At 39.1% G+C, this 27136-nt stretch overlaps 1 protein-coding gene across 2 annotated transcripts in view; it reads left to right on the top strand.

Annotated features, from left to right (window-relative positions):
* Positions 1–25034, top strand: part of FASTKD2 (FAST kinase domains 2) — a 28239-nt gene extending 3205 nt beyond the window's left edge. For both annotated transcript variants that reach the window (XM_032226065.1, XM_032226059.1), the window contains exons 2-12: positions 371–1095; positions 2000–2103; positions 3971–4079; positions 6808–6931; positions 7803–7942; positions 9818–9990; positions 12661–12824; positions 18770–18985; positions 20819–20906; positions 21889–22003; positions 24096–25034. In XM_032226065.1, the coding sequence (XP_032081956.1) occupies positions 418–1095; positions 2000–2103; positions 3971–4079; positions 6808–6931; positions 7803–7942; positions 9818–9990; positions 12661–12824; positions 18770–18985; positions 20819–20906; positions 21889–22003; positions 24096–24218 (2034 nt within the window). In that variant the 5' untranslated portion in view covers positions 371–417 and the 3' untranslated portion in view covers positions 24219–25034. The remainder of the gene's footprint in view (positions 1–370; positions 1096–1999; positions 2104–3970; positions 4080–6807; positions 6932–7802; positions 7943–9817; positions 9991–12660; positions 12825–18769; positions 18986–20818; positions 20907–21888; positions 22004–24095) is intronic.
* Positions 25035–27136: the final 2102 nt, after the last annotated feature.

The following is a 27136-nucleotide window of genomic DNA, read 5'->3' as shown; positions in this document are numbered from 1 at the left end:
AGTTCTGCAGTTCGGCTGTTCAAATCTCACTGGCTCAGGGTTGACTCAGCCTTCCATCCTTCCGAGGTGGGTAAAATGAGGACCCGGATTGTGGGGGCGATATGCTGACTCTGTAAACCGCTTAGAGAGGGCTGAAAGCCCTATGAAGCGGCATATAAGTCTTAACTGCTATTGCTATTGCTATCATCCCTCTCATTATTTTAGATTTAGTTAAGTTTACACTTCATTTGGAAAACAGATGACTGTACTAATTGTAGCAAAAAACTAAACAACCCATCTTAAACTGACTGCAGTTGATTTCATGTACTGTACTGGTTAATTAATTCACATAACTTTATGTTAACAGCTTTGTTCTGATTTTCTTCTTTAGGTTCAAATAGTTTTTTTCCAAGCAAGATATTGTAAAGAAACGGCAAGATGAATAGCAAACTGGAGTATTTTATAAAGTCAATAAGAAGGCTACAGGCATGTCACAATGCAGCGAGATCTTTTCCTAGAAAAGAAATCAAAACAACTGCGTCTGGGATTAGTGGTTATAAAAATTCTGCACAAAATATTCAATCTCCATTGTACGTTCCTTCTTGCTGGCTCCATTCTTCAATTTCAACTAGTTCTCAAAATTCTTTTGTTTATGATGGGAGCAGTGATGCAAATGAGCAGAAAGTAACTAATGATCTTGACCACGAGCAGAATTCCAAACCCATTCAGTTGAACTCCTCAGAGGAACTTAGAAATACCATTGAAGAAGAAAGGGATGAATTTGACATTTCCCAGAAATTTTTCAGTGACCTTAAAAAATGTGTATCTCCTTGTGATGTACTAGACTTTGCGGCAACAAGTCAAGTCTCTCCAAAGTATCTCAGTAATTCTTTTTCAACCATGTGGATGCTTAAAAAGAAAACGCTTAAGAGTCAGAAATATGACGAGACAAAGGTGATGATTGAACACCCTCAGTTTCGACGGCTCTGTCAGCATGTGATGGACGAAGCAAAGCACATGGATGGCAATGATTTGGCACACACTCTACTTTCTGTGGTAAAGTTAGGAGTTCCACAAAATACCTTATTAGTTCAGACATTACTGAGGACTTGCCAGGTAAGCAAAAAGTAAAATAAAAAAATCTAGACAAAATTTAATAGCAATAGCAATAGCAGTTAGACTTATATACCGCTTCATAGGGCTTTCAGCCCTCTCTAAGCGGTTGACAGAGTCAGCATATTGCCCCCACAGTCTGGGTCCTCATTTCACCCACCTCGGAAGGATGGAAGGCTGAGTCAACCTTGAGCCGGTGAGATTAGAACCGCTGAACTGCAGATAACAGTCAGCTGAAGTGGCCTGCAGTATACTGCACCCTAACCACTGCACCACCTCAGCTCTTCTTTAAGGATACTTTAAAATAAGCAACAGTTCTTAAAAAGTTAAATTTATTATTTAGTATGTTTCTAGACTTCATATATCATCTTGTGCCTTAAAAAAAAAATAACCTAAGACATTTTAGTTTCATTATCTATGCATTGCAAAAAGTTACTATTGATTTACAGTTTAGTCTGTACTCCTTTATCTGAAAATGGAACTGAATTTAGGACTCAATTTCCAAACTGATATGCATCTCTGGCCAGATGCATCACATAATCAGAATTGGATCTAGTTTGTAACCAGGAATCTTCCAGAAACTTATCAGGCCTGGAATGTAGACTAGAAAGGGTTTTTTTTTTTGAAAGAATAAGGTCCCAGAAAAAGGTTGAATTTTAGGGCAGCCCTAGAAGAAGAAGGCCATGTATGTGGTGGACAAGAAGGTACGAAAGAGTTTTTTTCCCCAATTTTCTTCCTTTTTATTATTTTAAACTGCCTAGAGAAGCCCCATGGCAAGATAGGCAGCAAATGGATTGAATAAATAAATAAATAGCAGTAGGAATTTGCTTTGTTAATTTTTCCTCTGGCCTATAATTTTAATCTTTCCATGAAAATCTTCTAAAGCGACTTTTGAATTTTTCAACAGGAACGTATCAATGAATTTAATACGCGATGTGTCTCGATTATTGCAAGCGCTTTGAAAGTCATGGAAAAATGCAAGAATGTGGAAGCTCTTCAACTTGGACTACAGTAAGAAAAGACTTTTAAGTTTGTACATTGGTACTCATCAGTTATCGGGCACGCTTGTGGGATATGTTTCTTCCTAGTTAAATAGTTGTAGTTTATTCCAGTGTATATCTGAACCCAAACATCTCGACCTTAGTCTTAATTCCAGTTCAAATTACAGGCTTCTTTAGTAAACTAAAGATTAAGACTAATTATAATTTAGCATTTAGAAGCAAGCCACATTGAGCCCATGGAGAATTACTGACAAATATACATGATCAATTTTTATTTTCTAGGATTAAATTCAAATGAAATATCTACAAGGATACTTTTCTGTTTATCTTATGTTAACTTCTGATGTAGTTCCTGGGAAACTTTAGTGCTTTAGTGCTGCTTACCACCCATAAAGCCCTTCATGGTAGTGGATCTGGGTACTTGAGAGACCGCCTCCTGCCAATTACCTCCTCACGACTGATTAGATCACACAGATTAGGCCTCCTCCGAGTTCCATCTGCCAGCCAGTGCCGACTGGCAACTACGCGGAGGAGAGCCTTTTCAGTAGTAGCTCCGACCCTTTGGAACGACCTCCCCATGGAGATTCGTACCCTCACCACCCTCCAGACCTTCCGCACAGCCCTTAAGATCTGGCTATCCCGCCAGGCCTGGGGTTAAAGATTAGGATCCGTCCCCACCCGAATGATGAATGAATGTTGCTTCTATTTTTTAATTATGTACTGTCTGTATATGTCATTATGTGTATCCCCTCCCTATAGGTTGTAAGCCACCCTGAGTCCCCTCAGGGAAAAGGGCAGCCTATAAATAAAAGCAATCTAAATCTAAATCTATACTTGTCTGTCTATCAATCATCTAGTGCGTACAACTAAAATCTGAATTTTAAAATTAATAATTAAAAGTTTGGTGGGAAAGCTGTATTTTTAGTTTTCCTAAGTATTGGCTGAGTGGAGGCCAAATACATCTCCTTAAGGTGCCCACTCTAGAGCCTGGGGCCCATGTAAAATAAGGCCTTCCTGACTTACTAGATAATCAAATTCTTTTAAAACATGATCTGAAGAGATTTTTCTCTATTGGTCAAATAAGGCATGTTCATAGTGGGATGTGTAGTTCCCACTAGAGACTGGCACTAACTCAACAGCAATAGCAGTTAGACTTATATACCGCTTCATAGGGCTTTCAGCCCTCTCTAAGCGGTTTACAGAGTCAGCATATCGCCCCCACAGTCTGGGTCCTCATTTCACCCACCTCGGAAGGATGGAAGGCTGAGTCAACCTTGAGCCGGTGAGATTTGAACCGCTGAACTGCAGAACTGCAGTCAGCTGAAGGAATTTAAAATATATAAACAGTACATTTGTGAAAATGTACTTACTACTGTTCAGATTTCTTAAACTTGTATCTCTGCAAGTAAATATCAGAAATTCATGTGAGAAAAAGTACCATCAGACAGAAAACTAATGTCATAGTTGATATTTATTTAGTGACAATATTTTTAAAAACAAAAGCAAAAATATTTTCCCCCAAATCTAGGCAGACATATTAACGCTATAGAACTTTCATGGAATGAAAAATGGAATCATGCTTGTCTAAACCAGGCATATGACACAAAAGTAATTGAATGAAATTTATGACGCTGTCAACTTATGTGACAAACAGACAGGTTTAGGAGATGCTGCGGAAATTTCCAATCCATAATTGTGTATAGTAAACCTAGAAAATTAGCTGTATTTTTAATCTTTCTAATGCTTAGAATGTATTTTGTTTCAATTGGAAGATATATAGTGTCAGTTATTATTTGTGTGTGTAGGCCACATGTGTACCTGCTCCATTAGTTTATGTCCATTACATTTTCTTTTTCTGAGATTTTTTTTCTTAATAGGTTACTTTTACAAGACCAAGTCCACAAAATATCAGATGTCTTTGTATTACAAACCATAATGCGCAGTATCGGGAAGGATGTACCACTGACACTTAAGAAAAATTTGGAGGTAAAACACCGATACTGTTTTCAATTATTGCATTAAGTTTGTATGGATATACTTGCAGGGATCATTGCTTTGATCATCACAGAAGAAAAAAATCATTTATTTTAAGAGTTATGAATGTCAGGAGTCATGAATTATAGTGAAGAGTCTTAACTACCTATCTTTAATTATTTCTGCCTTTCTAGAAAAATCAGGTATGCAAGAGGTATTCCTGGTCTCTGGATACTGCTCTATCAAGAAGTCTGTCTTTGTAATAGCACCTGCTCTCTAAAACAGCATTCTCCCCCCGCCCCCCAATATGTAGTAGCTCCCACATGGATAATTTTCCAGAAGTCTTTTAACATTTAGCTATTCTCACAGGCCTTGTTTGTTGAATCCTACAGCTTTCTTGTTTTACTCAATATTTATGGTTTTTCTTTTGGGTGACCATGATCTGTTTTTCTATTTTATTTCTTGTTTTTTTTATGTAAGCTGCCCAGACTGGGTTTGGAGTAAGTTGGACTCCTACATGTATAAGTAAATAAATATTATATATTAATCTTTACAGTTGTGGTACAACAGAAGTGATTTCATTATTTCCGTGTTCCTTTTTTTTACAAGAACGTTGATAGAAGAAACATATTTTCATGTAGTTGATTTACTATATTTTTCGGAGTATAAGACACCCCCCAAAAGAGGGTGAAAATTTGGGTACGTCTTATACACCAAATGTAGCCTGCCTGCCCATTCACTGCCCCCCACCTTTTGGCCTCTGCCTCCCAGCAATTTACCTCTTGCAGCAAATGGAGAAAATGGGGCTTGTGGAGGTGGCAATTGACTATGGCAATCCCTGCAGCCTGAAAGAACTGATCATCAGGAGGCCCGAGCTTAAACCGAAATTGAAAGTGAAACTTGCTGTATGCTGCAAGGAGGCAGATTGCTGGGAGGCCAAGCCACATTTCCCCCCCCCCCTTCTAATCAGGCTAAACTGAAACAGGTTGTTTGCTGCAAAGAGATAAGTCAATAACTATAAATGCCTATAGAATGTTCAAATTATTAGACTTATTTTTTAAAGACTGCTTTATTATTGTTCTAGACAACAACAAAATGAAGAAGCTTTTTAAAATAAATGCTTGATCTGAAGAGGCCCATTGCTATTGTTATCTTCTTTTAAATAGCAGAGAATAACATATACTTCCAGAAAGCCACATCAATTTTAACAGCATCTGTACAAGTATAGTCTGAAATGTAACACCACAAACAGTGTACATCTTCTGTATGTTTGCTATAAGGAGGCAAATTGCTGGGAGGCAGAGGTAGATTGTTTTCCCCTTTTCTCCTCCCCAAAAGCTAGGTGCGTCTTATACTTTGGAGCATCTTCAAGGCGCTAGTCGTCACTTATAAAGCCCTTCATGGTATTGGACCTGGGTAGTTGAGAGACCGCCTGCTGCCAATTGCCTTCGATAGACCGATCAGATCCCACAGATTAGGCCTCCTCCGAATTCCATCCGCCGGCCAATGCTGACTGGCGACTACCCGGAGGAGAGCCTTCTCTGTGGCTGCTCCGACCCTCTGGAACGAGCTCCCCGTGGAGATTCGAACCCTCACCACCCTCCAGGCCTTCCGCAAAGCCCTTAAAACCTGGCTGTTCCGACAGACCTGGGGCTAAAGAGCTTTTGCCCCCTCCTCGAATGGTATGGTTGTTGTGTGTTTTTAAATTGTGTATTTATGTTCGTCTTTTTATCCCCTGTCTGTACCCCCTTCCCTGACCGAATTGTGAGCCGCCCTGAGTCCCCTTCGGGGAAAAGGGCGGCATATAAATGAAATCAATCCAATCCAATCTTACACTGCAAAAAATGCGGCGTATGGCTGTCCGTCTAATCACAGCAATTCCAGATGGCTAACCATATATAAAAACAATACAAATAAACATCAAAATAACAGCATTAGTAAGTTTAAAGACAACCAGACTAAAACAACATAATTATGAAATCACCATAGCTATATAGAAAGTGAGAAATCAGAAATAAGCATTTGGGTGTAAATGGTGTTTTAAACGACATAAAAGAAGTTGTTGATTACCTATTTTTCGGAGTATAACACACACCTGAGTTTAAGACGCACCAAGGTTTTGAAGAGGCAAATTAAAAAAAAGTTTTTGCACTGCAAACAGCCCATTTTTCGCGAAAATGGGCCCGGTTTTTTTTTTTTTTTTTTTCCCCCAAAAAAAGGGTGTGAATAGCCTTTAGGAGACTTGTGGAGTGCTCCCTGGGGGTGGGGGGTGGGGCAAAAACGAGCAAAAAAATGACACATTTTTTGCAAAAACGGGCCTATTTTTTGTCAAAAAAGGGCGTGCATAGCCTTTAGGAGGCTTATAGAATGCTCCTGGGAGCTTGGGGGGGGGGGGGGCAAAATTGAGCAAAAAACGGCCCATTCCCAGCCCCCAGGAGCTCTCTGAAAGCCTCCTAAAAGCTATGCACAGCCATTTTGGTGAAGGGGCAGGATTTCGGGAGGCAAAAAATGCTACATTCTGTGTATAAGACGCACCCAGATTTTCAGCCTCTTTTTTTGAGCGAAAATGATGTGTCTTATATTCCGAAAAATATGGTACTTTTTCGAAACTTGAAATCTTCAAAGCAAAAGTAGGAGAAAGACATTTGTTAACTCTCTGTGACAACAAACAACAATTTTATAATCCTTCTCTTGGAAGCCAATGATACCTCCAGTTAATTTGAAATTTATTTCAATTTAGAACAAGATGTTGAACCTGATGAGTCACTTCACAGTTCCAAATGCTTTTCAAATGTTCAGGGTATTGGGTGAAATGGACTATCTCTCTATTCCGATCCTGAATGCTTGTAGTAAGACGATAATAGGTAAGTCAGGACAAAATGTATAAGATTGCTAATGTTCAAATCAGTTTATTTAATTATGATGTTCTTGAATCCAATTTCTTTTAATTTGCCCTAAGAGTTTACAGGTAAGTATTTGCTTATGAAGAGCAGAACAAGAAAATAGGGAATATATGTAGGTTATGGTTGAACTGTTAAGTATTTGGGGTTCTTTAAGCTTGATTGTTTTTTCTGCAGATGTTTGTAGCGTCCTGTGGTCAAGTGCCTGCAATTTGTAACATTTTTGTGTGTGCCAGGAACACATTTATTTCTGGTTTCTGGCAAAAAAGATCCCTTGCAGACAATTTTGGTCTGAATTATGGTTGAAGACCACTTACATCTGGTAATTTCAGCCTTGGCTTATAGTTTATAAAACTAGACTTGTGCATTTATAGTGAAAATGATAAATAAATATTTTAAGAGAATTGGCTCCAAAAGATCATTCTTAGGCTACTTTAAAGCAACAGAAGCGTTTTGATTTTATTTAACAATATGTAGTAGACATAGAAGGGTCAAAAAAAATTGGATGGCATGTTAATAAATTATTCAAAAGAGAAAAACCTTCATTTGACCAAATCTTGTTCCTTGAATGGTTCTTTAGTCCAGTGTTTCTCAACCTTGGCAACTTGAAGATGTCTGGACTTCAACTCCCAGAATTCTGGGAGTTGAAGTCCAGACATCTTCCAAGTTGCCAAGGTTGAGAAACACTGCTTTAGTCTTGCCAATTATGCTGCATTTTCTGCTTCAGGATTTATCATGTCATTTCTTTTTACTAATTCAAAGTGCAAATGTTTTTTTTTTTTTACAAATGTTAACCAAGTGAATTTCCAATGTGAGTTTTCTTTGTATGCGTTAGAAAACGTTGAAGGGACTCAATTTCTCAACCTGCTGAATGTTTTGAAATTTGGCAAACAATTAAGATACCAAAATAGGATACTTTATTCTACATTAGCTGATTATGCCGCATCAGTCTTCTATACATGGAACAGAAATGAGGTAATTATATAGGATGTCACTATTCATATTACTGACATTCTCAATTGTAAATGAATGGTAGCATCAGATGTTAATATTGCTTTTAATTTTATTTTATTCATGATATTATTAGGATAATCCCTGTAACTGCATAGGAATGGGGAGAGGTGTTGCAATATGGACAATATAGTTAATCTGTTTTTCTCTATACTTTCACAGATTATGATGGACTATGAATAATGTGAATAAAATGTTTTTGTTTTATATACTTGATAAATGATACTAAATGATAAGAAGTTTAGAAATGTAGAGATTGGTTTGTTTGAAGAAGTTATCAGGAATGTGAAAATAGGTAGGAAAGATGAAAATAAAAATTAAGTATAATAGGATTTCTTAACAAAATTACTGGATTTAAATATGTGCAATATGATGTTTTTGTGGTCTAGTTATTTGAGACAGATTTAATTCTTCCATGTGTTTAAAGATACAGTGGCACTTCGCCATCCAATCTAAAAAGGTTTCCAATGCAGGTCATATTATATAATATAGCTCATATTATAAAATATAGTGGCAATGTAATAATAAGTCCATGCAAAATTTTACCCCTCCACTAGTGATAAAACCAGAAAAATATAATCAAATAGAAATAGATACATCAGTCTCCAAATACATGGTTTGTTGAATTTTTATTAAATTAGAATTTAATAGAATTTGGTATGCCGCCCAATCCCATGGGATTCTGGGCGGCTTATAGAGCAAGATAAAAACATTTAAAAATTTAAGACTAAAAATACAGTAGTTAAAATTACACACCATCCATTCTATCTAAGTGGGGCTGAACATTAATCAACAGCCCCAGGCCTGCCGAAACAGCCAGGTTTTGGTGGCTTTTCGGAAGGCCGGGAGAGTGGTAAGGGTCCGGATCTCTACGGGTAGATCGTTCCACAGGTCCGACATGGCTACAGAGAAGGCCCTCCCCCTAGGGGCCACCAGCTGGCATTGTTCGGCCGACGGCACCGGGAGGAGGCCCAACCTGTGAGATCTTATTGGTCGTTGGGAGGTATGTGGCAGAAGGCGGTCTTTCAGGTAGCCAGATCCTAAACCATGTAGGGCTTTAAAAGTAACAACTAGCACTTTGAAGCACGTTCGGAGACCAATAGGGAGCCAGTGCAGCTCGCGGAGGATGGGTGTAACATGGGTGTATCTAGGTACACCCAGTATCGTTCGCGCGGCTGCATTCTGGACCAACTGTAGTCTTCGAACACTCTTCAAGGGCAGCCTCATGTAGAGCGCTTAGTAGAAGAGAAATTTAGACTGTTTAATTTATTACTCCCCAAAACAATTCTCTCCCATGTTACAACTGAGCTTCCTGTGAGGCTGGAAGTCAGTTGAAAAGGGTGGAGGGTAAGAGACATTGGACTGGTACTGTATATTCTAAACAGCAAATTGTAGACACTATTCTGTCACATTCTCTACCAAGCCATTTTTCTTTAAGTTGGAATTCAATTTAAAGTAAACTAACAATGATAGGTAATAATGTTTACTCTGATGCGTATCATAATTTCCTTCTGTATTATGAAAAATTACAATTCGGAAAAGCTTTTAAAAGTTAACAGTTGGGCTTTGGATAATGCTATGAAACTTTGGTTTAACTTATTATAGCAAATTCATTTCAAATTATTTCACAAAGGGGCAGAGGGGCAGAAATTTGTCCAAGAAGTTTAGAATAGAAAAGGGATCGTGGCTGCATGAAAGCAAAAAGGAATTTGCTTCTCTTTTCGGATGCATATTCTCAGGCCCAACAACATTTTAGACTATTTTTTTTTTTAAAAAAAATCTCTTAATGAAGGTCTCTCAATATATGTGTGTTACTTTAACTTCTCTTTTTGATTTCAGGTAATTCTGTTACTTTCAGCTTTTGAAAGGCTTGGTGTCCATCCAGTTGAACTGATGGATAAATTTCTTGAGGAAGTGATGCTTCATCCAGAATCCTTGAACTTCAAAGATGTTATAAGTATTCTGCAAGCCTACTCTAATCTCAATCACTTCTCCAGCGGCCAAAATCAAGAGTAAGTTATTCTTTAGTAAATACTCATTTCAGAAATAATTTCTGAAACATTTCTGGCCATTTGTGAATAATCTCAAATTTGCCACCAATTTTAATATATAGAATTATTTAATAGTGTGTGAGTATTATAACATGGGTTCTCAAGTTTTAGATTATTACAATCCAGTAAAGGATGTATGTGACGACATATTACCATCACCACCCCAGGTAAAACAAAAAAACAGAACATAAACATTTTAATGTTCTTTTTGCTTGATTTTAACAAATATTTGAAAGGGGAACCAAGTCAAAAGAATAAAAAAGAAATGAAAACACAGAAGAGGAAAATAGAAAACAGATTTACAAGCCATATAAAACTAAATAATTTTTATAACAGCATTAGATTGTGATGCATACAAATATGACCTCCCTTCATTCATTCATTCCCTTCCTCCTTCCCTTCCTTCCTTGAGATTTTACAAGGTGCCTCAATATGTTACAACTCTGGGTAGCTTACGAAATACAGCAAGAAATCTGATGGAATATATGATTAAAAGAGAGACCGAGAAAAGTCACAGTTACTTAACAGACCAAAACATCTATTAGGGGTCTACTTCAAACCAGGAGCCAGGGTGTTATAACCAAATCAAATCCATATTTAGTAACTAATAGAGGCAGTCGATATACAGGTAATAAGAATGGTGGATCGAATAAACAATAGGAGTTTCTATCTAATAAGGAAAGTCTGTCATTGTAACAAATCAGGCAAAATTCAATATTATAAAAAGCCTTAAACCCCACTTTTTCAGCTTAGTCCTAGTAGTGGAAACAATATTTCTAATGTGAAGGGGGAGCTGGCTTGGTCTGCATAGTTCCTGAATCTGGGTTTCCCTTTCAAGGTAGCCTTCAGAGTAGCCTCTCATTCATCAAGAGCAGAGAGAGAAAGGGCTCTTCCCTTGCCTGGGCTGCTCTAAGTACCCAAGTGCTGTTATTAAACTGCTTGTTGCTTCCAGGGCATTGTCAGACTAAAGGCTGGAGCAAATTTCTCCTGCACTGCCCGTGAGGGAACATATACCCCTGTCGTTCAGGGATAGTTTTATAGGCATCCTTTTTATAAGTCAGCGAATGTTAACGTTTCCTTCTTTGAACGTGCCTTGCCTTCTTCCTCCTCCCAGTAGGAATAGGAACCAATCAACATTCAGGGTGCACATCTCTGCACAATGTGCAATTGGGATTCGGGAAGTGTTTGGGTCGGCCCATCTGCAGCCCTTTGCAACTTCCACTTATCCATCAAACCCTTTGCAGTGCAGGTATGCAGGTATGGCTACAGGTAGTTGCGGGCAACTATAAATCAGTCCTAAGTGCCCCCCACTCTCTTTCACAGAGTCTCCATAAGCCTGGCTTAATTTTAGTACCTTCCTTGTGCTGGAGTAGCCTGTAAATCCCTTACCCTCTATAGATATTCTCTCTGCAGTATAAGTGTTGGGTCAAGTAATCTATGTCCCTAAGGCATCATCATTCCTTCTCTTACAATCGTGACCCGACAAATGCGCGCACGACAAAAGCGCACCAACGAAACCACGGTGAGAAAACTGTGGCGTCATCAACGCGCCCACAACAGCGCGCCGACAGAAGCACGATTTAAGTTAAGATAAGAGAAGCGCAATTTAAGTTAAGGTAAGGGTTAGGTTGAGGGTTAGGTTTAGAACTCGCGGTTATTACTTGTTCGTTGAAGGCGCGCTTTTGTTGGCACACTGTTGTTGACGCGCTTCTGCGCTCATTCGCCGGCGCGATTTAGAACTCGCGGTTTTCTCACCGTGGTTTTGTTGGCGTGCTTTTGTCGAGCGTGCATTTGTCGGTGAACCCTTACAATTACATGTGTCTTTTTAAAAAAGAATCGCCATCACTCAAGCTTCATTCACCTTGCTCGAATATGCCAGATTGGTTGGTTTACATTCATCACACATTTGTATCAGTGCATCAGTGTGATAAATGTCCTATACAAATCATGGGCAATGCTCAGTGGTGGAATCCTGCCAGTTTAACAACCAGTTTGTGCTGTGTGCGCTCATGCCTGATACACACACTGCGCACATGCACAGTTTTAACAAAACTTACCTTCACTTACTTCTGGGGAGTAACACATCTGAGGCGCGGCAATCCGCTCTGCCACGCGAATCAGCTGAGAGTATATAGGTAAGTAAAGCACAGGGAAGGGTGAGCATCAGAGCAAATCGGTTCGCTCCCCAGCTGATCATTGGAGCTACCGGTTCATTTGAACCGGTCCGAACCAGCTGAATTCCACCCTTGTCAATGCTGATGCTATTATAGTTTGCTTAATGACTGGCTACCAGGATAAAAATAGATCATACTCAAATGCATTCCCTTTGAAAATTAATATTAAAAATTGAGATATAATGATTATTTAAAAACTACAATAAGTATTCTTAATTTCAAAGGTAATTACAAACACATTATAATTCGTTCTAGAAGAGACGCTAATACTAAACAAATCAAATCTGAACGTGATGGAAGAACTATGTGAAGGATGTTTCTATTGCAAAATAGCAATATGTAGACATTTTCCTAATTTATCTCATGAATATTCAGCTGTGAGTTGATATACCAGTATTTGTAGATTTATTCAGCCTATTAGGAATTTATGTATTTGTTTATCTCCATTTTTTTAAAGGTTTCTTGACTCTCTGAATAGTATATTGAATAAACATCTACATGAGATTGATAATATGGATTTACTAAGAGTTGTATATTCATTCTGTCTTGTTGGATATCTTCCCCAACTTGCTCTTAATCAATTGCTTCAAGAGGAAATTCTCAATGATGTAGTAAAATCAGGTTAGAGATTTATTTTATTTTCTTTTTTTAATCTCTGCTGACCATATCTCTGTTAATTTGTGCAGACAAATTAACTTATATATAAAATAAATTTGTTATGTAATAAAAGGTAAACAAAATACCCGTTTTCAGTTTTATACCATTACCACATTTCTTTCGAAACGATCAAGTTTAATATTGCATTGATCATTAGTATCCTAAAATCCGTGTCATGGTGATGTCTTTATTGGAACTTCTTAAAGACTACAAAAGTGGTTCATTGGGTTAAGAAATGAACCTAGGAAGGAAGGAACAGGCATTGAGGAATAGGGCAGGAGTGCTCCCTAGTGGGAGGAACCTGAAGTCATTGTGGAGGCTTCCCTGGGAGAAGAGAAGACAGAGATAAATTTGTTTATTTATTTTATTTATTTATTAATTAGACTTATATACCGCTTCATAGGGCTTTCAGCCCTTTCTAAGCGGCTTACAAATTTTTTAGCAAATTGAGTCAGCAACTTGCCCCCACAGTCCGGGTCCACATTTCACCCATCTCGGAAGGATGGAAGGCTGAGTCGACCTTGAGCCGGTGAGATTTGAACCTCTGAACTGCAGATCACAGTCAGCTAAAGTGGCCTGCAGTACTGCACCCTAACCACTGCGCCACCTCGGCTCTAATCTAAATGCATGTCCTTCACCCCAAACCAGTGGTGGGATTCAGCCAGTTCGCACCTATTCGGGACAACCGGCGGTTAATTTTCTAAGCAGTTCGGAGAACCGGTTGTTGGAAGAAATCTCCTTTTGTTTTTTCCCACTTTACAGGGCTAATCCTGTAAGGAAGGCAGGAAGGAAACATTCTGGTGTTGTTTCTAGCCTAATCTTTATTGCCCTGCTTACAGAAACTGCCTCTCCGGTTAACCCTTATTACATTGTAACAGCTAAGGCGAAGCGCCCGTCGACCTGAGTAATGTTGAGTTGGCCACGCCCACACGGTCACATGACCACTAAGCACCGCCTACCCACCTGGTCATTAGAGCAGAGAACCGGTTGTTAAATTATTTGAATCCCACCCACTGTCCCAAACCCAAGGCAAACAGGGTCACCGAGAGGCAGCTCTTAGACCCCCAGGAGTCGTTGAGGAAGCCTTCGACTGGAAGGGGCCGATCAGAAGACACAGAATCATGTGATGTCCATGAAGAGAGATGCCAGGTGAGGCCCAAAACTCCACAAAGAAGAGCTTTAAGCACGCAGAAAATAATTCCGTCAATTCCCTTCTTATCCTTCTCTCAGTGAAAAACTTGAGGGAGAAGGATGAGAAAGTGGGTACGAGATAATTAAGAAAATATCTCTGGGGAAACAGATAGAAAAAGTAAGACACTGGGAAATGTGGGCCCTCTGCTGTAAATAGTTGTGGTGTTTTTTCCATAATTGCTATAAAAGTACCTGTACAAAATAAAAGATCTCTCCCCCCCCCCCCCAAAAAAAAAGCCGCCTTTATTTTTCTGAAGGAATCATCCTGCTTAAAGATAGACTCATCCTGGTGTATAATTTTTTTTTTAAAGTCACACCAGGACACAGAAGCAGGATGATGAGAGGAAAAAGAATGCGAGATTTTAGGGCAACGTGAAAAGACATTAGCTGCTGACTGTTTCCTCTTGTTCCATGACCCTTGAAAAAAAATAATTCAACCGTTTGTTAAGACATAATTGCTAAGCAAGAAATTTTATGTATCCGTTCTATACATTTTGAACCTAGGGAAAGAAATATTCTTCTTTTGAGGCATTGTCCCTAGCTGGAAGAAAGATCTTGCTTAGTCTAAAGAGGTTGGTTGTTCAGCTGGCAGTCTGATGAATTATGATTCAGTCTGAAATTGAACCAAAAGAAGCATCAAACTTTGAGCTACTCGTTTTAATTCGATCTGTAAGCTTTGTAGCCAAGTATACACTTAAAAGTTGAAACACTCGGACACACTGGATCCTAGGCAAGAGGAAATTAAAGAGCTTGAATAAATGATGTTTGAAGAACAGAGTCCAAGCTCTTGAAAACATCTCAAGCGGAGATAATTCAGATTCAAAGCCAAAGCAAGAAAAATAGTTAGATTTAGATTTAGATTTAATAGCATTTATAGGCCGCCCTTTTCCCTGAGGGGACTCAGGGCGGCTTACAATAACAAGGAAGGGGAGTGAAGACAAAACATAAAAAGAAATGTGCAATAACTGAAAAATACTAAAAACACAACATTCTCTCAGCATTCGGGAGGGGCGGAAGAGTTTATCCCCAGGCCTGACGGGCTAGCCAGATCTTGAGGGCTGTACGGAAGGCCTGGACTGTGGTCAGGGTACGAATCTCCACGGGGAGATTGTTCCATAGCGTCGGAGCAGCAACTGAGAAGGCTCTCCTCCGGGTAGTCGCCAGTCGGCACTGACTGGCGGATGGAATACGGAGGAGGCCCGCTCTATGCGATCTGATGGGACGCAGGGAGGTTATTGGCAGAAGGCGGTCTCTCAAATAGTCAGATCCACTACCATGGAGCGCTTTATGGGTGGTAAGTAAGACCTTGAATTGCACCCGGAGATCCACAGGCAGCCAGCGCAGCTCGCGGAGGATAGGTGTTATGTGGGCGAACCGAGGTGCGCCCACAATCACTCGCGCGGCCGCGTTCTGTACTAGCTGAAGTCTCCGGGTGCTCTTCAAGGGCAGCCCCATGTAGAGCACGTTGCAGTATTCCAGCTTAGAGATCACAAGGGCTCGAGTGACTGTCGTGAGAGCCTCCCGATTCAGGTAGGGCCGCAACTGGCTTTTGAATCTTCCTTCAAGTACCAGATCCACTAATGTCCCTTATGAGGAAGGGTTTTTTTTTTATTTTCCTTTTTAAAAAGGTTACCCAGAAGAGGTAGTTTGGCGTTATCAAATCTGATGGCAACTTTCCTGACTAATAAATTTTATTAAATTTCATTAGCTGCAGCTCACTTATCTGACGTATAAAATAGCCAGGCTGATGTATGTAGAATTTCAATTGGGGAGAGGTCTGGTGGGCAAAATAGGTTGTTTGTGCAAATTAAGTTTAACACGAGACAGATTACCAATATGTTATCAGTTAATAATTATAATGTGTTAAAACCCCACTGTGTTTGTTGAGATGTTCCGGGATTTCTGAAACTTTTTTTTTAATTGAAATTTTTTTTGGGAAAAAAAAGGCTTTTACAAGTATTTACCTCCCTTCCCCCACCCAGACCCAACCCCCCAACCTTCCCCCCCCCCCGACTTCCCAGAACAAATACAGGGTATAAATTTTTATCAAAGATGTTCTAAAATAAGCTAGTATTATCTTTCATTTGAGCTTTAACTCCTCTTTTGTTAGGCTAACTCTAAACAGATTATATCATTCCTTGTTTCTTTAGTCATAAGCTATCTGGAATTTCTTAGTCCCATATTTATTTTGAGTATAGTCGATCCATCTTCTCCACTCCAGTTTATATCTCTCATTGGAGTGGTCCTTGAGATATGCAGATATTTTAGCCATCCCTGCTAAGTTTGTGACTTTTAATGTCCATTCTTGAATAGTAGGCAAATCTTCCTCCTTCTAGTATTGCGCCACCAGCAGTCTTGCTGCCGTTATTAAATACAAAATCAAGTTAGAGTGCATTGGCCGGGATTTCTGAAACTTTGATGCATGCGAATTCTGGTCAACAGTGCTGCCAAAGACCCACTTTTTTGAAACAGTCTTGAGGTGGATGTCTTGGCATGAAAGTTTGTAACATCCTGCATAATGTGGTGTTTGTGTGTTTATTGTACACTTTTACGGCAACAACAACTTATTCTGTAGATAGGTATAGGCTGAGGTTGATGGTGAGAGTAGTCCCTGCAGTTTTCTTGGCAAGGGTACCTGCTTTCCAGGACAGAGAGGAAGTGGCTTGCCCAGGTTTACCTAGTTTTTTTTTATTTATTATTATTTGTTTATTATTTATAGGCCGCCCTTTTCCCTGAGGGGACTCAGTTGGCTTTGCCCCTAAGGCAGAGCTGGAACTCACGGTCTCCCATTTTCTAGCCTGATATCTTAACTGCCACAACCACTACACCAAAGTGGCTCTCTCGTTTAGCATGGAAAAATAATAGTAGAAGGCTACAAACACCCATAAATGTAAAAATGCGTGTAATTTCATGATTAGTATATATTCATTACTATACAGAGATAGTCCTTGACTTTAAGACCACAGTCGAGCCCAAAATTTCTGTTGCTAAGTAAGACATTTGCTAAGTGAATTTTGCCCCATTTTTTACAACCTTGCCACAGTTCTTAAGTGAGTCACTGCAGTTGATATGTTCGTAACTTGATTGTTAACTGAATCTGGTTTCCCCATTGACTTTTTTTGTTAAAAGGTCATAAAAGTTGATCACATGATCTTGGGACACTGCAGTGGTCATAAATATGAACCAATCGCCAAACATATGAACTTTCATGACATGATTATGGGAATGCTGCAAAGATCGTAACTGTGAAAAGTGGCCATAAGTCACTTTTTCCAATGCCGTTGTAACTTTGAACAGTCAGTAAATGAACTGTTGTACTTCGAGGACTACCTGTACAACTATAAAAGAGGGATATGTTAATTTCAGGAATATACTTTAAACAAATGAATTAAGTAGATGTCAACATTTTATTAAGCAGTCAGGTTCCGATATGTGTTCTCTTGCTCCCTCAACAACAGCTCCCATGTGATGCGGGGAGTTTAATTTCAGATTTTCAACTATGCCATCGGCCAAGCACATTCCCTTCTGTTATGTTTTGTTCTAATTTTGTTAATTAAATTAGATAATCCCCATACTCCCAGGTTAAACCAACTTTTCAGTTGTAGAATTTTACAAATTTGGAATGCGGAACTGGAGTATCTTTAATCTTCCAAGTTGGTGTCTTCAGCTTTAAAAAAATAAAATATTTTCCTCCGTTTTTAAGGTGAGAATAATTCACAAAACATTTTGGGGGGAGGGCTTTTATTGGACTCATCCAGGACTGTTTCTAAAAGGCTAGTTATATATTTTTCTATCCTAGTGAGGTCATAAATGTGATGATATAGTGTCAAATATTTTGGCCATTGGCTGGAAATCCTCCAAAGGACAAGAAAAGTTTGTCAAGGGGGATTGTGTTTAAATATATTAATACAGTGTTTCTCAACCTTGGCAACTTGAAGATGTCTGGACTTCAACTCCCAGAATTCCCCAGCCAGCATTCGCTGGCTGGGGAATTCTGGGAGTTGAAGTCCAGACATCTTCAAGTTGCCAAGGTTGAGAAACACTGTATTAATATACTGCTAAGTTACATCCCCCAGATTTTGAATTGATCTATTTATGAAGAATTTTGGATATATTATGCTTTGATTGTTTTGAAAAGAAGATTATGTTCTTAGAAAGTCACTGGCATCCCAGATTATAAAGAGTTACATGGTAAACCTTTGATTTGGGTGTTTATCAACACAGCGGAAGGAATAAAGTATATGAGTCTCTGTCAAACTTCTAACTTAAAATTTGAGGAGCTTTAAATACAGGAAACAAACGATACATTTATTTCATTAGTTTGCCCACTTTTTTCTTTTTCATCCTTCCCCTCTCCTTTTTGTACAGCATTTTTATACTTCATTTTCTTTTGGTGTATTTAAGCAATAAAAATAAAGTTAGAAGGGAAAAAGGCTCCTGCTGAAGGTACTTATCAGGATATATTCATTTTATTTCTAGGGTGCAGTATGGGAAAAAATTGCAGACATTAAATTAAATTTGACCATAGGTTAATACTGATTGAGGATGCAGTTTGGAGCTTTCCCAAAGGCTTACAGAATAGAACAGATCTCCAGTAATTCATTTGTATATTTGAAAACCTTTTTTTTTTTCTTCCTTAGGCAAAATATGTCTGTCTTTATTCAAGCAGATAAAGAGTTCATTGGCTAACAGTTTTCCTTTTAATTTCTTTTATATAGAAAAAAGTGTCGGTATGTTGCCTGCAATAAAGGTTTGTTTAGAACTTGATGGAGTTTCTTCCACAACATCAACAATTTTACCAGAGAAATTGTCGTCATCACTAGAGAAAATACTTGGTTTTCGTTATCCTAAAATACAGGAAGCCCTGCTTACACTTTTGGAAAATGAAAATTTGTTTCAAACAAATGTACAGTTGACTCAAGGTTACTGCTTAGGTATGAAATATCACAATGTTATTATTGTTCAATATGGAGCATTTTGCTTTGAATCCTGCACAAATGCTTACCTATTGCTACTCAAAGCATTTACTGATTTTTATACATATAAAACCCTGCTGTGACTAAATCCAGATTATTTGCCAACTGCCCTCTACCTATGAATAACTGTGATCATACGTACTTTATTATTAAGGGCAATTCTTTATTTCAGAAAGTTGTCCTTTAAATTTATTTATTTTTCAAAAGCTACTTTTGTCCTTTTTGGTCATTTGGCTTCTACCGTACAAATGGTACCACTTAATGCACAGCCTTTCACACACATGAAAAATGTGAAAATTGAATTGTCTTTTCAAAAATAAATTTACATTTATCTATTTTAAAATAAATATATGTTTTTTAGATATTTTTATTAGAATTTGTGCTTTTGTAGAGGTTTTTCTTGGTTTTGCTCTTGATTTTTCCGTTGTAAAACAATGTTATAAACGCAAAACATTAAAAAAAAATATCCAGGTGAATCTTTCAGATTTGCCCCTTTTTCAGGTTCGTCCTTTCTTTTTTGCAAGAAAATGTGTTCACTACATAGATAACGAGCCATATAAAATCCATAAAAATAAAATACTTATAATCAGAAATGGCTAAAGTATAGGTTACTCGTGACCCGTCAAAACCGCGCCTGACTAAACCGCGCCCGATTAAACCGCGTCGCTGACGTCATCAACAGGGCGACAACAGCCAGCGCGGAGAAAGAAGGGCGCTTTAAATAGCGCTTTGAAAGCAAGCCGATTCAACTTAAGGTAAGGGTTAGGTTTAGGGTTAGGTTAAGGGTTAGGTTTAGGGTTAGGTTAAGGGTTAGGTTTAGGGTTAGGTTTAGGGTTAGGATTAGGTTAAGGGTTAGGTTAAGGGTTAGGTTTAGGGTTAGGTTAAGGGTTAGGATTAGGTTTAGGGGGTTAGGTTTAGGTTTAGGGGTTAATTTTAGGTTTAGGGTTTACAGCGTGCTTCTGTCTCCGCGCTGTTGTCGCCCTGTTGATGACGTCAGCGACACGGTTTAGTCGGACGCGGTTTAGTCTAACGCGGTTTTGTGGTGGAACCTAGGTTACTTGCCTACTGCCCTGTGTCTATGAGGGGATCCTTTGGCTATCTCCTCTTTTTCACCTTTCACTCCATTTAAATGCACTTTTTATTTGGCAAAGCAACTAAAAGCTTGTAAGAGAACATTGGGATTAAGTGATTCACTTTCAGTCATTATTTGTGTGATGCTAGCTTTGATCGGATGTTGTTTATAGTACTATTATTGCCTTGACCTACCCCCACTCTCAGAAATACAATGCTATAAAATATAATGAAGTAAAAACTTAGCAGTTAATGGGGCAATCATGCTTACATGTAGATTTTAAAAGAAATCTAAAATTTCTTTTAAAAGAAAATTTGTTTACAGTTTTTAAAAAAAACAATTTAAAGTTTTCACGTTAATAAAAATACAATTCCATCGCCTGTCCTTTCTCACTGATAGTATGTATTCTGTTTCCATGCTTACATAGTCTCTCTGCTTCAATGTGCGGAATAATTCACTGCTGTGTATGAAACTTCACTAGTTGGGAAATATTTTGTCCAAACTTCAGTTGTTTGTAATCAATTGTGATTTCTTTTTCCTCCCCTCCATAACCAGAGTGGTATTTCTCTTCATTGATGTCAGTAAAAACAAATGTAACTTTAATAATTTGCATTTAGTATGTTATTCAAATGCATTTTTCCTTGTATTAATTTGAGAAATTGTGAGTGCATAGCAATTTCTTGATAAAAATATAATGTTTGTCCCTTTTTTTTTTTTAGATTTTGAAATTTTAATGGATGCAAACCGAAAAATAGCATTGACAAGGACAGAAGCAGATCAGCTGAAAGGGGACCCCAACCTCAAACGGTACTTTTATCTGAGTGTATGTTTTTCTTAGGCTGAATTTCCAGGCATGATTGTTTAGATGCCATGAACTACAGAGAAAGACTTCATTTATTTCTCTGTGCAGACATCCAGATTTGAAGGGCAAAATGTACATGTGGGCCAGAGGTGGGTTCCTACCAGTTCGCACCAGTTCAGTAGAACCGGTTCGTCAAATCTACCGAACCGGTTAGAAGAGGTTCCACCAGCGGACCCGGAAAGCAGGCCACACCTACAGAAGAGCTTCCAAAAATTTTTGAAACCCACCACTGAAAACACACAGACAGACAGACAGACAGACAGACAGACAGACAGACTCACACAGAAAGAGAAAGAAAGAAAGAGTGAGAGAGAGATGAAAAAAAAGGAAAAAGGGACAGAGAGACAAAAGGAAGGAAAGAGAGAGAGAGAAAAAAAAACACATGGCCGGCAAGCCACTCCCATCAGGTCACATGGCCGGCAAGCCACTCCCACAAAGGAGGCCACACCCACAGAGTAGGTTCGAAAAATTTTTGAAACCCACCACTGATGTGGGCACACTTAAAGAAACCATGTCATTTCCTGGGATTGAAAAGGTGTCCTGCGTACCTGCTGTATGATCTCTGGAAAATAGAGGTACATTTTATGCGTACACACAAGAATTCGTTGGAATGATCTCTCTTTATCTTTTTAAACTGTCATTCTAAAGGCAATAGGTTTATAGCAGGGCTATAGGCATTAAGATGAAGGTTGTATCAGCCTTTGAATGACCGCAGTGTAAAAGAGAATGGTACTACACAGAAAGAGAGTGTTTAACTGAAACACATATATGCATAAATCGCCTAATGTACATATTCATGTAGGACAGGCTTTGGTTACAATTATCCAAGTGAAGAGCCTTTGCAATTTTCACTGCATTGATATTCCTGCAGACGGCTATAATTAATTATGTTGTTATTATAGGCATTTCTCTTGTCCTTGTTTACAGGATAGCAGTTCTGTGCCCTCCTGCGAGCGCTTTCTCAAGTCCCTCACAACACCCGAAAGGCAGGTTGGCAATGAAAATAAGACATTTAAATCGACTGGGATACCAAGTTATATTGGTAAGAAAACATATTTTGAAATTATTAAGGGAAAATAACATTAGAACTTGCCCTTCCTTTTAAAGAACAAAAAAGGGATACATCAGGAGCAACGAGTTCAAAAATTAAGCCAGACAGCAGGACTTCTGCAGTCTGCTAATCTATGTCACTAGGCAGAAAATAATTAAAGTTTTTGAGATCTTTTATTCAAAGTTTTTGCATAAATTTTAATCAAAAGGCTTTAGTCGATATAAGTATCTTATTTTATATTAATTTGTATGTTAGCTCTTTTAGCTCAATATTATATATACATCTGCTACGGTGCTGCAAGTTGCTGCATGGGTCAATTTCTGGATCCATAGAGCCCATGCGCTCTACATGGGGCTGCCCTTGAAGAGTATTCGGAGACTTCGGCTTGTCCAGAATGCAGCCGCGCGAGCGATTGTGGGTGCACCTACGTCACACCTATCCTCCGCGAGCTGCACTGGCTGCCTATTGGTCTCCGGATAAGCTTCAAGGTGCTAATCGTCACTTATAAAGCCCTTCATGGTATCGGACCTGGGTACTTGAGAGACCGCCTCCTGCCAATTACCTCCCTAAGACCGATTAGATCCCACAGACTAGGCCTCCTCCGAATTCCATCTGCCAGCCAGTGCCGACTGGCAAACCCCCGGGGGAGGGCCTTCTCTGTGGCTGCTCCGGCCCTCTGGAACGATCTCCCCGTGGAGATCCGGACCCTCACCATCCTCCAGGCGCAAAGCCACGAAGACCTGGTTGTTCCGGCAGGCCTGGGGCTGATGGATTTCCAGCCCCACTTGAAATGTTGTGACTGTTGTTGTTTTGAATCTGTTTGTCTTTTGTCTTATTTGTACCCCGAGTCCCTTGGGAGCATACAAATTAAATAAACATTCCAACAACAAACATTCCAAACATTTTCAATTCAAAGTATTGATATTACTTGGTAACATAAAAATATCACTTTGGAATATAGCTCAAAAATATTATTCCTTGAACTTTGTGTTAAAGCAATTGCAATGAAAGCAGAGTCTTCTGGCAATTTAGAGATTAAACAATGACATTGTTCGTCTCTTGGAGTGAACATCTGGTACACAGAATGCGATGAATTTGGCAGGTGCTTCTATTACTTCTGCTTTTAGTACTTCTGTGCAATCAGTCAACATCAAAGGAGAATCTAAGATAGAATCTACAGAGTGATAATTAAATTATAGGATATGTGAATATTTTCTATTCATTCTACATGGGGCTGCCCTTGAAGAGTGTTCAAAGACTTCAGTTAGTCCAGAATGCAGCCGCGCGAGCGATAGTGGATGTACCTAGGTACACCCACGTTACACCTATCCTCCGCGAGCTGTACTGGCTTCCCATTGGTCTCCGGACACGTTTCAAGGTGCTAGTCATTACTTTTAAAGCCCTACATGGTATCGGACCTGGCTACCTGAGAGACCGCCTCCTGCCAGTTATCTCCCAGAGACCAATAAGATCTCACAGACTAGGCCTCCTCCGGGTTACATCTGCCGGTCAATGTCGGCTGGCAACTCCCCGGGGGAGGGCCTTCTCTGTAGCTGCTCCGACCCTATGGAACAATCTCCCTGTTGAGATCCGGACCCTTACTACTCTTCCGGCCTTCCGCAAAGCAACTAAGACCTGGCTGTTCCGGCAGGCCTGGGGCTGTTGAATTATCCAGCCCCATCCTAAGTTATGAATGTTGTTTTTTATTTTTTGTATGTCCCCCCCCTTCCTTTTTTACCTGTAAGCCGCCCTGAGTCTCTTGAGAGTGGGCGGCATACAAACCAATTAAATAAATAAATAAATAAATAAATATTTACAGTGATCCTTCACAAAGCAGTGACTATTCTTACACATCTTGGCAATAATTAATTAACACTTATACTGTTCCTTGATAAACTGGAATTCCTCTGTTAGGTTCTTTGGTTCAGGAATGACCCCTTTAAGGTTAGTGGTAGAATCTCTTCACAAGCTCCAATATCCCCCCCCCTCTTGCTTCATTGTGATTATTTTTGATGTAAGATTTGTACTAATTTACAGTTAATTCTTTTCTATTCTTTTTGTTGTTGCTGTTGTTATTGTCAAGGTTTCTTACAAGGAATTCCAAAAACTGGAGAAAGACGAGGCCGTTTTCTTCTTCGAAAAACAAAATATTTTTGGCAGAAAACACTTAGCGTCTGAATCAAGTACTCAAGATGGCTGTATTTAAAGCATATGTCTGAAATGAGTTTCTGGGAGCAAGTCCAGTTGAGTTCAGTGAGATTTGGGTTTTGAATATTAAATGATGGTAATTGTGCTATTTTTGTAATTTTAAGAAAAATATCTGAATAAGATTCCTTAATAACCCTGTCTCTCAAATTCATATCTCTTCTGAAATTGAAGAAGGATATATGTATGTGACTGCAAGTATATTTACCATACCCTGTGGATGCTGACTCTTGAGTAGGAATAAAAAATCTATTGTTTTCATTCTCAGTAAGAACTTGATTGCATAATAATTTATTGGCTTGCATACGAATACAAGTATTTTGTTCCTCCAGCTTCATACTTATTTATCAGATGCCATTTTGAAAATCCACTGTAAAGTATAATAATAGCTTCATACATTTATCAGATGCCATTTTGAAGATCCACTGTAATGTATAATAATCAGGGATATTTGTGTTTTTAAAATGTTTTAGAAGAAATGATTTGGACCTATTGGATTACAGTTTCTAACATCCCCAACAAGCTGTCCAGAGAAGACAACCTAGGCTCTATTAAAGCTGAATCTAATATTTTATGCCAGTGCATTCGTTGTCCTAAAGATGGCAGTATTTGTCTGGTCATAACTTACATTTAGGAAGAGGTATTAGGTATTTGGTATTATTTTTGATTTAGCTGTACAGAACTTTTGCTCCCACTGAGAAAAATGCTAGATAACATCCCTCTCCTCATTTTTGCCTTAATAGAACTAAATTACTCAAAAATGTGTTCGTTGAGAAAAATTCAGATATCTTCATTTTTCTGAGTTACGGCTGACCAACATGATTACAAATAATTGCATCCAGAAAGACCAAGGTGGGCATAAAAAAGATTTGTAACATTCTTTCCATGTAGTTCAGATGACTTTGTTGGCATTGTTAAAAGTGAGGTGGTTGTGAGCGATCCAAATATTGGAGTGATCCAAATGTAAAATATCCAAATATTTTATTGAAATGAATAACAAAGCCCAGATGTTTTATGTGGGCACTAGAGTTTTACATGTCACCAGTGAGATGGGGTGCATACAGTGTGGGTGTGGGTGTGTGCACACACATACACACATGTTGTGGCCCGGCAGGTGCCGTTGGAGCTGCCGCCAGACTCTGACAGCGAGGGGGCTTATGAGTCGGCCGTGGAGGAGGTGGAGGACCCTGGACAGGGTGCTGACTCCGAGCAGGGCGAGGAGAGACTGGTTGGCCACCAGTGGGAATGATCAGGAAAACACCTGTGAGTTGTTTCGGGATGCACGCCATCGAAGGGCTACTCGGCGGCAGGAACAACTGCGTAATTATAGGAGATGATTACGCTCAGTTGATGCTTATTAAGATCCTCTCCTGATTATAAAAGAGACTGCTTGTGCCACGCCCTTTTGCAGAAGTCATCCTTCACGTTAAGGACTGACCAGAAACAAACTGGGCAGGCTGGATTGCTGCCAGAGTTTGTGTGCATTGCTGCCAAGCTTTGTAGGACTTGCTGCCAGAGTGCTTATCTCTTTGTTTATGTGGCTTGCAGCCAATGAGAGTCTTGATTGATTAAAAGAAACCTCAATTACGTTGGTCTCGGCTTTCATTCCTGGACGGAGGACAGAACACACACACATGCATATGCATGCAGGAACAATGTTTCAAAAGCAATTCATATTCTACCCTTAACTTGCAGCAACAGATTAACCAAGGGATAATTAAATCTCATGGAAACACAGTAGTGGGGTAGAAGAGCCGAGGTGGCGCAGTGGTTAGGGTGCAGTACTGCAGGCCACTTCAGCTGACTGTTATCTGCAGTTCAGCAGTTCAAATCTCACCATCTCAAGGTTGACTCAGCCTTCCATCCTTCCGAGGTGGGTGAAATGAGGACCCAGACTGGGGGGGGGCAATATGCTGACTCTGTAAAAACCACTTAGAGAGGGCTGAAAGCCCTACGAAGCGGTATATAAGTCTAACTGCTATTGCTAACTGCTAAATTGCTTACTTTTTCTGCTTTCCCTCATTTACCAACTTATCTTGTAGTATACTTATTTCAAAATAATCCACGTGAAATACTTTTTTAGCACACATAGGACTGTAATCCTTACAGGAATGCATCATAGTGTATCCTGAATAAATATGTGGTGTTAAAAACTGTAATGTAGAACATTAGACACATTTTTTTTCACTTGGGCAGCAAGGCCCGCACATCAATTTTCAGATGTGAACTGTTTGTTAATACTCACTAAATTGCAAACAGGCCTAATGCGGAAAAATAGCCAGATATTGTAAGCCCGTTTTTGTTTTAAGAATATTTTGAGAAAAGTTATGTAAAACAATAACATGATATGCAGAATAGTCACTAAAACAGTTTTCATCTTTTCACCAGGCGAAGAAGTGGTAGTCCTCTACTTACGACCACAATTGAGCCCAAAATTGATGTTGCTAAGTGAGAAATTAGTTAAGTGAGGTTTGCCCCATTTTACGACTTTTCTTGCCACATTTCTTAAGTAAATCACTGAAGTTGTTCAATTAGTAACACAGTTGTTAAGTGAATCAGGCTTCCTCATTGACTTTGCTTGGCAGAAGGTTGCAAAAGGGGATCACATCAGTCATGGGACACTGCAACCGTCATAAATGTGAGTCAGTTGTCAAGCAGCCAAATGTAAGCCATGTGACCATAGGGATACTGCAATGGTCATAAGTGTGGGAAATGGTTATTTTTCAGTGCCGTTGCAATTTCGAATAGTCACTAAATGAACTGTTGTAAGTTGAAGACTACCTGTAGTTATGGAAGAGGCTTTTTATACTCTTATCCACTGTACTTTCTGGGGCTGTTGGATTAAATAATGAAATAACAACAACAAATAGCAGTTAGCAATAGCAGTTAGACTTATATACCGCTTCATAGGGCTTTCAG

The sequence above is a fragment of the Thamnophis elegans genome, chromosome 1, assembly GCF_009769535.1.
Source record: "Thamnophis elegans isolate rThaEle1 chromosome 1, rThaEle1.pri, whole genome shotgun sequence".
Lineage (NCBI taxonomy): Eukaryota > Metazoa > Chordata > Lepidosauria > Squamata > Colubridae > Thamnophis > Thamnophis elegans.
Note: the sequence above shows the minus strand (reverse complement) of the source record. Positions and strands in the feature narration are given on the sequence as shown.